This window comes from Cygnus atratus, chromosome 14 (assembly GCF_013377495.2).
Source record: "Cygnus atratus isolate AKBS03 ecotype Queensland, Australia chromosome 14, CAtr_DNAZoo_HiC_assembly, whole genome shotgun sequence".
NCBI lineage: Eukaryota > Metazoa > Chordata > Aves > Anseriformes > Anatidae > Cygnus > Cygnus atratus.
Genome location: NC_066375.1, coordinates 7,933,947 through 7,946,831, shown reverse-complemented (window position 1 = coordinate 7,946,831; position 12,885 = coordinate 7,933,947). Strand labels below are relative to the sequence as shown.

Here is a 12,885-nt window from a genome sequence, read left to right as displayed (position 1 = left end):
CTGCCATGGAGAATTTACCCAAAAGGCCTAAATTTCACCTTAGTGTTACTGCTTCATGCTTGATGTTAGCTGATTTTGGTCTTTGGAGGCATGAGAAGCTGAGATGGCATTTGGGGACCGCAGCCACCTGAACATAGCCCTGTGTGTGTGGCACAACACTGGCTACCAAAACACTACACAGCAATTTCAGAACTGATGGAAAAGCTTAAAATGGGGAAAACGGAAATGTTACTGTGATTGCATTCCTCAACAACAACAGCAATGAGAATAAAGAAGCTGCTGTGTTCAGATTTGAAAAACACCAATCTCCTGATTGCCAGAGCTTGACAGGAATGCTCCCTGCATCTGCTCAGGTGATTTCAGGTGATTTCTGGATGATGACATTTCCAAATTTAAAATTTCAGCTGTTAAAAACAAAAAAAAACAAACCAAAACAAACCCACACACAAAAAAAACACACAGAAAAAAAAAAAAGGAAAACACACAAAAAAACCGGCTCCTAACTTTCTTATTTTTACTACATGCACTTTAAAATGAAATCATTAAATCATTACAGCGCAGTTATTCTTCTTCACCAAGCAGGGTATTAAGAATTCTTAAGACTGAAGATTCAGATGCCTTTACAGGAGCCATCCTTCTCTCGTTCATGTCCTCCCTGAAACAGAGCCCAAGAGCCCCATGCCTGCCTGCCCTTGAGAAATCCACAAAGCCCCCCTGCCAAAAACTACCAGCATCCCTCATCGGTTTATGCTCAAGTGCAGGGACGTGCACAGTCAGTAACATTTCCTCAGTTTATTTATACTTTCAGCCTGGGAGGACGTCTTTTAATTTTTTGGTTATTTCTGCATGTTTCAGTTTTCAGGTAACCTTACCCTCTGTGTACATTTACAGAACTTCACGTTATTTCCTTTCCTGTCACTGTATTCTCTCAAATGCAGCTATGCAATAAATCTGTATTTTCCTGGCCAGTTCCAAAAAGCACCATTAAAGTTAATGCATTTCAGGCATGAGGGCAACTAGAGAAGGGATTAATTTCTGTAAGTCTTTGGTCTTTGTCTCACTGTCTTTTGCAATGTGAAACTTAAAGCCATAAGAGCAAATAGAAAAAAAAATTGTATGTGAGCATGTGTATATATATGTGTGCGTGCATGTATTTTATGACAACAAAAGTTAATTTCCTTTAAAATCATCTGTCACTGCAAACCAGGTATGATGGAAACTGACTGGACATCTTCAGAAGTTCCACAGGAATCACTCCTTAACCTTGAAAAAATTTCTAGGAAGGGTTTTCTTGATTTAAACATCCTTTTGCTGTACCATATATTGCAGATGGCATTTTTAGGCTTATGCCCTAAACTTTTTTGCTTGTGCATTATGATATTTATAATTAAAGGAGAAAAAAAAAACCACAACTCTTAAAATACAGCTGTTTGACAAGACACGACTGAGAGAAACAAATAAAAATCACTCCTGCATATGCTTAGTTTTCTAAAAATGTATACCTAGGAGAGGCCTTATACCTAGTCAAGTAGTTACTGGCTTTCCCCGTTCGAGGACTTCCTTTAGTGTTAACATTTCTTTTTACTCTAAAGCTACCCATTTCACTGACTACTGGGTAATATACTTCAAAAAAGGGTAAAAAAAAAAACAAAACAAAACAAAAAAAAACACAACAAAATAAAACAAACCCAAAGACATGAAGAATGGATACAGTTGTACAATTGGTATTAGGATCTCTGTTTTTTCTAATGGCAAAGTCTTTTTGTTTTAACCCTCCCCACATCCACACAGAAGGGTCATACATGACATATGGCTCAGGTACTGGAGTACAGGTAAGCACTGACAGTCATTTTCCCGACTGTGTACTGAAGTGTAGCATTTAAAGCAAATTTAACAAGGTCCCAAAGCCTTGTAAAATTAAGAACTACAACACATAAAAGCATTTATCATTAACTGGTTGCCTAAGGTATACTGACATTAGTATCACAGTCCCTTGATCAGCATTTCAATGTTTTTAATGCACATAGCTGCAATGCAGGATCGCACACAGTGCAGAGTCAGAGGTCAGCTCCACAGCCACCGAAATAGCTGGCAGTGTCTCCACTGGCATCAGTGCCGCAAATTTTCATCCGTCAAGCTCCTGCTCTAGCTCAGGCTGTGAAGTCGTTGGGGTCTCTTCCACTGAGCTCGGTATAAACAAATTCACCATCCACCCCAGCCTTGCCTTAGTGTTGAGAGGTAAAACTAAACTCTGATTTGAGATAAATGGCATCTCCCCTAATAGCAAATGCTCAATTGAACAAAATTGCAGGCCCAATTCGTAAAGAAATACACAAACCATTGTTTGTTTTTGGCATTTATCAATGGCAGGTAGAGCATATGTACAAAATTCTGGCCAGGGAGGTTATAACATGGATGCAATCAAGGAAAACCAACTCATAAAGGTAAAGCAAATGTGAGTGGACTCTGGGCAAGGGAGTCTCATGCATCTGCCTCTTGGAACAGGTGAGTTGGTCACTCCACAATTGCCCCCAGACAACAAACTATGAAACGTGAGATAGCTGGATGTGTTTGCATGCCACTTCTTAAACAAAATGCCTTTTTTTTTCCCCCTGGGATCTGAGACATGCAGTCCTGCTCGCTCTGGCTTGCCACTCCCTGAACAGCAGGGGATGAGTCATGAGGCCAGGGCAAGAATGGGCATCATCATCCAAACTGTGCTCTTAACACTCAAGTGGGGCTCAAACGGTTTTCAGGTCTCTATATAGGTTCAATCTCTCTAGCAACACAGCATATCATGTCATGCTCTTTGAGATGGGAATATGATTGTAAAGTATATTGAAGTAACTGGAACTCCTTTACACAGGCGTAATTAAAAGCATGTCCAAGAAGCTTTCTGCAGAAAATACTATTTCGTAGTGATGGCCCAGATGTCTAAGGCTGTTCCCTAATGGCTCCCCCATAGAAATTCATACCAAAATAAATAGCTGAATGCCCTCAGGCAGTTTTATAGCCTTCCTAATACGAGAAGGTGATAACCTTGTCCAAGAGCGCAGCTGAGAAGACCAGCCGCTCAAAATGAAATTGCTGAGAAAGCAGTGCTCAGCACAGCAGCTAAATGGTGTGTGGGGATGAGGACTGAGCCAGCAGACTCCTGGGAGAGGAGCATGGAGATCAGGAGGCAGAATCCCTTCTGGGTCAGTCCTTGTGTTCAGCCCCATGTTTCTCACTAGCACTGACACCCCCAGGGAAGGGAAAGTTAATGTAACTCATTTTCTGTACAGGATACTCTTCCTGCAGCAGCTGTCTTCACAACCACTCAAGTGCTTGTGCATGCAGGATTTGTTTATGAATTGGGCCATGCTTGCTGTAAGGTTTATGATCAGTATTAAGTGAAACAGGGAAAAAATTCTACAGTAAATGTAGGACTATGAATGGGACTTCTGTTGTGGTCCCAGAGGTAACGTACACAGTATTTTGTTGTATATAACATGTTAAAAATAAAATAAAATAAAATAAATTGGTATCATTCTTGGTGCCCCTACAGTCTAAATGCATTTCATTAACATCTAAGTTGCACAACCAGATCCCAAGACACCCTCCTGTCCCTCCCCCCAGATGAACTAGTTTTAGTAACAAGATAAATATGATGTGCTTCTCCTTGCTGAGTGCATTGACTTAAGGCATAGGCACAATTCCCCTCTTTGAACAGAGATGGTATAGTCCTGTGTCCCAATACAATTGTTATCCTGGGTGACCCTTTGCATTCGAACATTGACTCAAGACATAATAATTACAGGAATCATTCATTAACAAATAGTTTGAATTCATTCATTGATCTGAAAGCATCACTGAAATAAATGTAGATCATTCAATCCTCTTTCAGGAATAAATTTTATGGGAATGTTGCTTTGTTAGGCAGCAACATCTAATCCAAACTTCATAGAAATCTTTCCACTGAGTCCAGCCAGTGTTGGATTAGGCCAGAATAGATCATTAAAAAAAGAAAAAAAAAATCAAACCCTGGTACTCTCCAGACCATACGAAAATGCATGGAAATATGTAAAAAAAAAAAAAAAAAAAAAAAAGGGCTAAGTTATTTCTAAAAATTATTGTCAGCTACATTTTATCTTGAAAATTGCTTGAGGAATACCAGCTTTGCTTAGATATGACTAGGGACGGGCACAGATCTGTTGTATTTGCATACAAGGTAATATTTTCAATAGCATCTCAGTAACTTAGAAACCTCGCAGTCCTTGTGAGATTTACTGTGACTTGAACACTTTTGTGATAATTAGTTCATTTGTTTTTCAAGGATTTTTGCATGCACGTGGATGCAGTTATAGGTCAGAATTCAAAAATCTGTGCTCTTCTACGTATTTTTCAAAACTTCAACAAGGGAAATTATGTTACCAGATCAAATGCATGTTTTATCCTGCCCGTAAGTGACTCCTGGACTTCAGTAAGGAAAAACGAACCCATGAAGAGATTCAACCACAGAGCTTTTTGGACTCAAATTCCAGATGAACCACCATCCAAAGCCTTTGCTTTCCAGTAATCTGAATTTGTCATAATCTTTATAGATTCTTGGAAAAAATAATCTGTTACATTGTCAGCGTCTCTGATATTTGCAATCTCTGCAAAATTTATGTGATCTTGGACTGCATATCCTGAATGGAAAGATGACAAAAATTCTGGCATAACATTCATATTATACATCCAATTTGTAGGAATTTCTATGTTTCTATGGAGAGAATAGGTAATTTTCTCTGTTTCTGTAGGTATTGGTAGGTAATGTCCAAATCTTAAATCTCACCTTCGCATGGTACATTTGGTCTTTTCAAATTTGAATGTGGTAATAGAGAGCACATAGGGTGATCCAGGACACCTGTTAACTGAGGAGGTTCAAGGCTTTTCTATTTTAGTCCAACCTTCACTTTTTTTTTTTTTTTTTTTTTCTTTCAAGGACTAAATACGATGCTAGTTCTGTTAGCACAGAGATGACTTTAGGTTAAGGTTAGAGCCGATGAGTCACACCTGAATAGCACAAGGCATCCATTGCAAGCACGGGCAAGTATCGAACCCCTTCAGCAAACGCTCACTCCAGCAAGAAGACCGGGATTTTCCTACTGGCCAAGTACGATCCATCTCTCCCAACAGGGAGTCATGCTTCAGGTGAAAATTTAAGTGTATAATTTAACCGCAGGTTTCTTGGATCACTCTAGGCAACCAGCACAGCACATCCGGCCATTTTGTTTTTCTCATGCCACTGATTTAATGGTGCAAAAATAATCAGAGATGCTACTCTCCCCTTTGTATGTTGGTGGGTCTACATTGGTTCCAGGGTCTTGACCAGCCAGCAATCCCATTGCTCTTAGAAGATGATCAAAAACAAGGGGTGATCATTAGACTATATTATTACAGAAGGGTCCAGGGGAGCATCAAGTCCAATTCAGTAGATTGTACCAGTAAATTTTGGTGGGGGAAAGAGAAATGCTACAGAAATGTAACAGGGTCACCCTGGGATTCCTTGTACTGAAACATCATTTTACACAGAGGATATATATAATTTTATATATATATTTTATATATATATATATTCACACACACGCGCGCGCACACAAAAAAAGTCTTTGATAGGCTTTCTGTGTTCTAGTAAAAATAGTTGGCAGCTGCAATCTGCGAGACCAGAATTAGCTTTTGTGCTGCCTGCAATGCCCCACTGCAAATTGTCTCTCAAAGGCAGACGCTTGTATTTATCTGGCAGGTCGAGCTAGCGCCTGCCTGAGACAGAAATAACCTCCCATTGGGACACACACAGAGCTCGTAGATTTTTTGCCTGGACCCTGCAGAAGAGGAAGATCCTTGAGGCAAGTTAGGTAGTTTGATTTTTGCAGAATTCAATGTTATCTGAAGTCGGAGAGGGGGAGAGAGAAAAAAGAGAGAGAATTAGTGAAATCTCTGTTACTGCTGTTAATTTAGAACTTGTGTTTAAGGAAGCATCCTTTGGACAACTGAGCTGCTACAAAAACTTGGCAGGCAAATGTGTGAAGCTGGGGAAAGTCTGATATAAATCTGGGTGAGTGTATTACCTGCCTTTACCGTGAGCCTCCTAAGACCTCCATTTTTTTTTCTGTTAATCTACCCACTGTGTTTTCATGGCTTTCAGGGGCATGTCCGTGCCTGGGTTAACCCTTGCAGCACCCAGCACCATGCCTCATTGCCTGGGGAAGAATGTACGGTTCACCTCCACACAACAACCCCTCTCCTCTGCTGGGACTTCTGGCACTGTGATCCTATTTCCTTACAGGCTCACGGCTCTGACTTTTCCGTATATTTTATGTAAACATATATATATATACACTTAAGTATATTAAAAAAATATTTAAATGCCATAACAGACCCGAATTTCTCTTTACAAAGCAGCACATAAAAGTGAACATGTGGCAGCTCTCAGACACGTGGCAGCTGCAGGGAAGTGTTGTAATATTACTGAGAAGGGCAGCGTCAGATAACCTGCAGTCCAGAATATTACAGGGTGATTGACAGTATTTGCTCTTGTCTTGCAATTACAGGAAAAATTGCCACTTCTGTTTTAGTATCCAACCATCTAATCGCCTGAAAGAGGCGGGTCAACATATGCATTTTAAAGGCAAATTAGTGTTAAAAACATAAAGGGAACTGCTTGCAGTCATGAAATGCCTTGGATTTCAGTTGTGGTATATTAGGTAGGGTTTTTTGTTTGTTTTGCTTTGTGTTTTGTTGTTTTGTTTTAAAACCCTGATCAGGCTTTGGAATATATTAAAATGCCAACATTTAGAAACGAAAGGAATCGCAGTAAGAATCCCAACCTGTGAATCACACCTAAGATAGGAAAACATCAGGCTATATTGGAGCTCGGCTGGTGACAGGTTTGTGTTTTATGGGAAGCCTCCTGCCGAGGCTCTCCTTGGGTTCCCCAACATCCCCATCTTTCAGTGTTTTTTTTTTTTTTTTTTTTTTTTTTTGTGGTGGGACGAAGGAATGAGAACTGGTGTGCACACATATTTGTGAGACACCAGAAGAGGCTTAACTCAAGACCTATTTTACTTTTGTTCTGTTATCAGTTTTAGTTATTCTCTCTTTCCCTTTAGAAGCTTCCCCAGTGTAACAACCTCTGTCTCCTAATATTCCCTTTCTTTCCAAAATGAAAACATCAGCTACAAAAGCTTTTCAGATCAATACAGGTGAATTAAGCTCTTCTTACAGAAAAATGTATGATAAAAGATTTAATTATGTTGGCCAAGTAAATCTTGTTTTAAAGTGACAAGGAAACAAAGAATTTAGGAGCACTGTGTACTTTACAGCTGCATAAATTTGCTTGAACAACAGATGCTATTATCCAAGCACTTTAAAAATAATGAATCAGCCTTCTCCGCAGAGCGAGCCTTGTTTGCATACGATATGTTCAATCACTCCTAGCACAACCTAAGCTATGAAGGCTGCTTCACCAGTGCTTTTAAACGACTGTTTCAAATGGAGCTGCTAAGTGAATCTGGAGGTTATAAATCTGCAGATCTGTGGCTTGCTTTGCTTTTGCCATAAGGCTTGACACTCTTCGCTTACCTCTCCATCTTTGGATTCCAGCCTGAGCTCTGTCCTGCATGTGGCTTTCAAGCTGCCAGCCTCAGCGTTGATCTCAATGCCTTTCGGAGCCTCCATCACCAACGCGCGTGTAGGTGATTCCAGTCTGCAACAGAAAAGGGAGTTACAAAGCCTGCTGGGTTCGATGTGCGTGCTTAACCTCAGGCTTCAACAGCCTGGCTGCCCATTGCAAGGCAGCTTAGGACCTACTGAAGTTCAGATCCATGCCTGGTTTAGTCAGTGGAAAGCAATCATATTGAAGAAATCATGGTAAAATACATCACAAATTCAATTTGCTAACAATTCACATCAACTTTGCTATGCCATAAATTCTGGAATGAGATGCAAGGTGCAATAAAGCTTCCCCTGTGATCAAATCCCTCATACACAAGCTCAGATTTGTAACTAATGAATACTAATGGGGGATATTAGCAAAGCAGCGTAGCTACACAGAGAGTGCAAGCACTTTTCCTCCTGAAATCACTGCTTAAACAGGAACAAATTCATTCTCAACTCCCTATAATGTGAAGTATAGGAAAGTTTAATGACATAAAAAAACTGATAAAAAAAAAAGAAAAAGAAAAAAGATGCAGACACCCCCAAATTCTTTGTCCTCAGTCCTACGCTCACATCACAGTGCTCACAGCCAGCACACTCTGCAGTGCTTTGACCCCTCCTAACTGTGGATATGCCAGAGAGATCTGACAACCCTATTACAGCACTGGCTAAACACCGCCAAACCTTTTAGTTCAGGCAATTGAGGTTAATGCTTTAAGATCTAGAAGTGCAAGGTTCAGTCTTTCTTGCTAATTATTCCTTCATAGGTCTTGTATTATACTTGTCTCTTCTCTTCTTTATAAAACAGTCTCTTATTACTTTCTGTATTGAAAATAATAATAAAAAAACATTTCATTCTCTTCAGGAATGTCCTCCTAGTTGATTTTATCACAATTTATTTACTGTACATCAGAAAATCCAGGCTATGGTCTCACCAGCTGAAGTGAGCAGGAAGACTTGAACAGAAAAGCCTCTGCTCGGAGTGCTTTGGTCAGGCAGCAGCGATCACGGTGACAAAAGCAAAACTCAAGGGTAGAATCCAACACCCAGCTTCCTTGGGCATCTTTTAGGATTTGCTTGCATTACTGCAGCAGCACTTCAGCTGTTTCTCTGCTCTTCATATATAATCATTTGTGCCAGTAAGCGTATTCTTAAATGGACTCCTGCTGGTACTGAGACAACATTATGGGAGACAGGGAATTTGGCTGTATTTATTGCAGCCAACAGTTCAATAAAGCAGAGGCATGGTTTCCTCTGTGTGGCACTTTCTAAGTTATGACTTTCCCTCTTGTTGGTGTCTTCATATTGCTGGGTTTCAAACACCTTCCCTTAAGACCCCAAACTCATCCGTAATTTCCTGGCTGACTCAACTAAATCTAAATTTCAGAGAAGTGAGGGATATACAGCCCAAGGAGCAAGCACTGTCTCATGGTTAGCAGCCTCTGCACAACTATTCTGAGATGCTTTTTGTTTGCTCTCCACAGGGAAGTTACATCCTACATAAACCTTCTTCTGATCCCTCTGCTGGTATCACCCCTTGACTGTTTCCTGTATGAGGAACCTAAGGTTAAAACTGCTGGTACTCTTTTCTTTTTCTTTATTTTATTTTTTATTTTTTTCCTGATTGAATTGCAGATTACATAGAAGAAAAAAAGCCTGCAAGCCTGCAAAGAATGACTGACATGAAGTAATGCTACCTGGGCTGTGATTCCCTCTGACCTTCCAATTGCAATAGCTGCCTTTCCAGTATCTGTTAGAATTTCTTTATGGTAAAAAATAGTCATAGCACACAGCCTTAGGGCTCTGGCACATGCACTCTGGTGGCTTTCATTACGGTGGCCTAACACGCTGTCCGCACCACATTTTCACTAGAGATTTCTACCCCAGGATACAGTGTGCTCTTATCCTTGGTGGTACAGCCCACAAGCTCGTGTCTACCCTGAAAACTAAGGACCCTCTGCTTGCACTGAGCCCCCAGGATCGAGATGCCACAGCTGGGATGCAGGCACACATTCCCTCCTGCTGCCTCTGCTCCAGAGGCAGGATCCTCCGGAGGAGAAGCAGGTGGCTGGGGCCAGTGATGTCTTAAGTCACTGTAGCCAAATTCACCAGAGGATGTGTCCAAACCCCAAGACAGCTGAGCTAATCCGAGGATAAAATAATTCCCAGGAACCATGGCCATACAATTCTTCAGCTCTCCAGCATCCTAGTGGTTCTTCAATTTCTTTGATGTCTTGGCTGTCTCAACATATTTGTTCATCTGTTAATCTTGTAGCTCCTCTGCCCACTGAGAAATAAATCTTGTAAGTGCAAAACAGCGCTCAGACACCACAGTACAAATGCACTCATCTGCAGCAGCAGTACTTGAGTCCTGCCCTTTGCGGGAGCAGCCTCTGACTCCCCCACCAGTGCTCTGCTGGAGTGTGTGAGGGGCTGGGAAATAGGAGAATAACTTCCCATGATGGGGGGATCGAGAGGGGACCTTCTCCTTCCATACCTTCCCTTATGCACACAAGTCCTTGTAACACCAAAATGAGTTAAATTTGTGCTTTGAACAAGCTAACAAGCGCCTGGGAGTCTATTAGATAACATTGCCCCAAAGTTTTAATCTCTTTTCATGTCTAACAAAGAGAGTGAGTTATTCTCCCTCCTCCACCCAACAGAATCCTACAGGCAGGATAACAGCACCTTAAAAACAGTGATGAAAACCCATGCAATTTTAGACACATCCTAGTCCCTACAGAGCTTCTTGCACCCTGGAGACACATATATTCCTCTCGAGCATCTCCTGATAGTCCCTGGTGTGATGTGGGACAAGCATTCAACACCAGGGCTCTGCTGGTGGTCCGTAACCCACTGACTCCCTGCAGCCCCCCGTGTGTTTTTAAAGTTAGCTGAGCTGAGCCCTCCACTCTTGTCATCCTAAATCACTAGTTCAGACAGCTACAATCTTGCTGACATGCTGAATTAACCAAAATCCATCCCTTTAATACTAAAAATAACATTTTGAAGCCCAGAGCCTTTTTTTTTTTTTTTTTTTAAGAACCTTAAAACTATGGAAATGAATGCAAGTACTTGATCAGCAAAGTGCAGCTCTTCCAGTGCTGAGAACCTTGTGCTTGCAGCCTGAGTGGTTTTGTACTTATGCTGTGGGTTTGAAGCCTGACTCTTCTCTCTCACACCTGTCTGACAGTGGTGTAACTCTACTGCTTGCAAAGGACTTTTGTCCCAATTTATGCTACTGTAAGCAAGGACAGAAAGGTCTTAATAAAGTTTTCTTTGTCATTAGAGGGGCATATGATTGCAAGGGATTTAATTTGATTATTTTCTGATTTCTTGAATGAATCTCTGAGACAGCTGTCTTTAAACCAGGAGCTGAAAAATCTATGCAAAGCCAGAGAAAGCATTTGAGGAGTTTATGCTCTAGGGGGTTTGAGTAATGTTTACCGAATACTTTCATTTAAAGCAAGTGTTTAAGAGACACTCTGCTTTTAAACCTAATTCTGTCTTCCAGAGCAGAACAAATTTGGAGACTAATAATGAAAGAAAATGATTTAGCGATGAACAGATAATTTGTTGAAAATCAACATTTGTTTTTCAGTATGATACTCTGGAGTTTTCAGTAGGATTCACATCCGGCTGGGTGTAAGCCTGTACTTACAGCAGTAGGCTGGAAAGGTGGCTGCATGAATATAGATTGTTTCATTATTTGCTCCTGCTCTTGAATTTTCCATCCCAGCAATTGGCACATAAGCCCTTTTTATTGACCATGGGTGGTGCTTATTTTTTGCTCCAGTGTCTTGAAGACCAGCCTCTGACCTCTCTGCCAGAGCTGTGCAAAGAGGGTAAGTTCACTGCTATCCACAGAGTTACACTGACTTCCAAACATGACAAATTCAGAACCGAGATAAACTGCTTCCTCCCACTACCATAAAGCTGTTCCCATCCCAGCTACCAACCTCCTGGTAGGTGGATGAAGGGTCTCCTGTCTGGGTGATGACCTGCATCAGGGGAACCTTTCTTATGGGTCCCTGGGTTTCACGCAAGCCAAAAATTTTAAAAGGAAAGTAAAAGTAAAAAAGGAAAGTAAAAGACACAAGTAATAGGATTTTCAAAGCTATCAAAAAGCCCACAGTCCACGATCTTATTACACCAGGCATCAGGTACTTTTGAAAATCCCATTGAGCATCTAAATGCCATAACAAATCTGACCCTTAATCTCACTTTTTAGTTCTGCAACAGAGGTAATAGCACTTCCCAACTCCACGGGGAGAATGAAAAGAAAAATATATTAGTGGTTGTGAAGCGGTTACATACTGTAATAACTGAGGCCAGGTAAGTACCATAGCCAAAGATAGATGGCTGGCAGATGGATAACTGATCTTTCCAAAGCTGCAGTATTAAGCTCTTGCCTTCATCAAAAATACCGTTCCTCCCACTGAGCACACTTGACCTGCATAGCAATGTGCAGGATGATGTATGCAGGGGAAGCCTTCCTCCAGCTCACCATGCTTAATGGACAGTGCTAAATGTGCCTCTTAAGCCCTCTTACTCAAACCTATCACCAGAGCAGCTCTGATTTTAAAGAGAGGTTGACGGCTTGTGTGCATCTGGTAATGAACCCCCCTCCGGCTATCGCTGGAAGTTCTGTGGTCCTGGGAGTCAGCAGGAGAGCAAAATTCTTGGTGCCATCCCCACTTTGTTTTGAAAACTTCAGCAATAATTTAAAGGAGGTCAGCATATGAGTTTGTATTGCGGTTCCAGCTAAATTCATTCTCCTGGAAAGATCATTACTTGCCCAGATTTCTAGGTTTCATTTCCTTCATCATAAACAGCCATATTAATCACTCCAGCAGCATGGATTATATTTCCTTCTTGTCCCTCTCCTTTCCTCACTCCCCTCCAGAATAATCCATCGCTTGCCTTATGATTATGAATGACCTTTTGAATATGGGGAGAAGAGAGGATATTTCAGATGTGAGGGCAGTAACACTAGCAGCTAGGGGCTGCTCATGTGCTTCCAATAAAATGGATATCATTTCCTTAAAAAAAAATAAAAGTTTAATGTAAATAGTTCAGTGGGAAAATACTAATTTGGGTCCAGCATTAATACAAATAGGGCTTGTAATTCACTGGTAAAATACAAGGAATGGCCTCAAGCTTCAGAAGTTCTTGTCCCCAGCAGGGGATTTTTTTGCATTAGCC

At 41.0% G+C, this 12,885-nt stretch overlaps 1 protein-coding gene across 2 annotated transcripts in view; it reads right to left on the bottom strand.

Annotated features, from left to right (window-relative positions):
* Positions 1-5,555: 5,555 nt before the first annotated feature.
* Positions 5,556-12,885, bottom strand: part of SGCD (sarcoglycan delta) — a 138,637-nt gene continuing 131,307 nt past the window's right edge. For both annotated transcript variants that reach the window (XM_035559603.2, XM_035559606.2), the window contains exons 7-8: positions 7,606-7,729; positions 5,556-5,910 (exon numbers count right to left, since the gene is read on the bottom strand). In XM_035559603.2, coding sequence (XP_035415496.1) covers positions 5,737-5,910; positions 7,606-7,729 — 298 coding nt within the window. In that variant the 3' untranslated portion in view covers positions 5,556-5,736. The remainder of the gene's footprint in view (positions 5,911-7,605; positions 7,730-12,885) is intronic.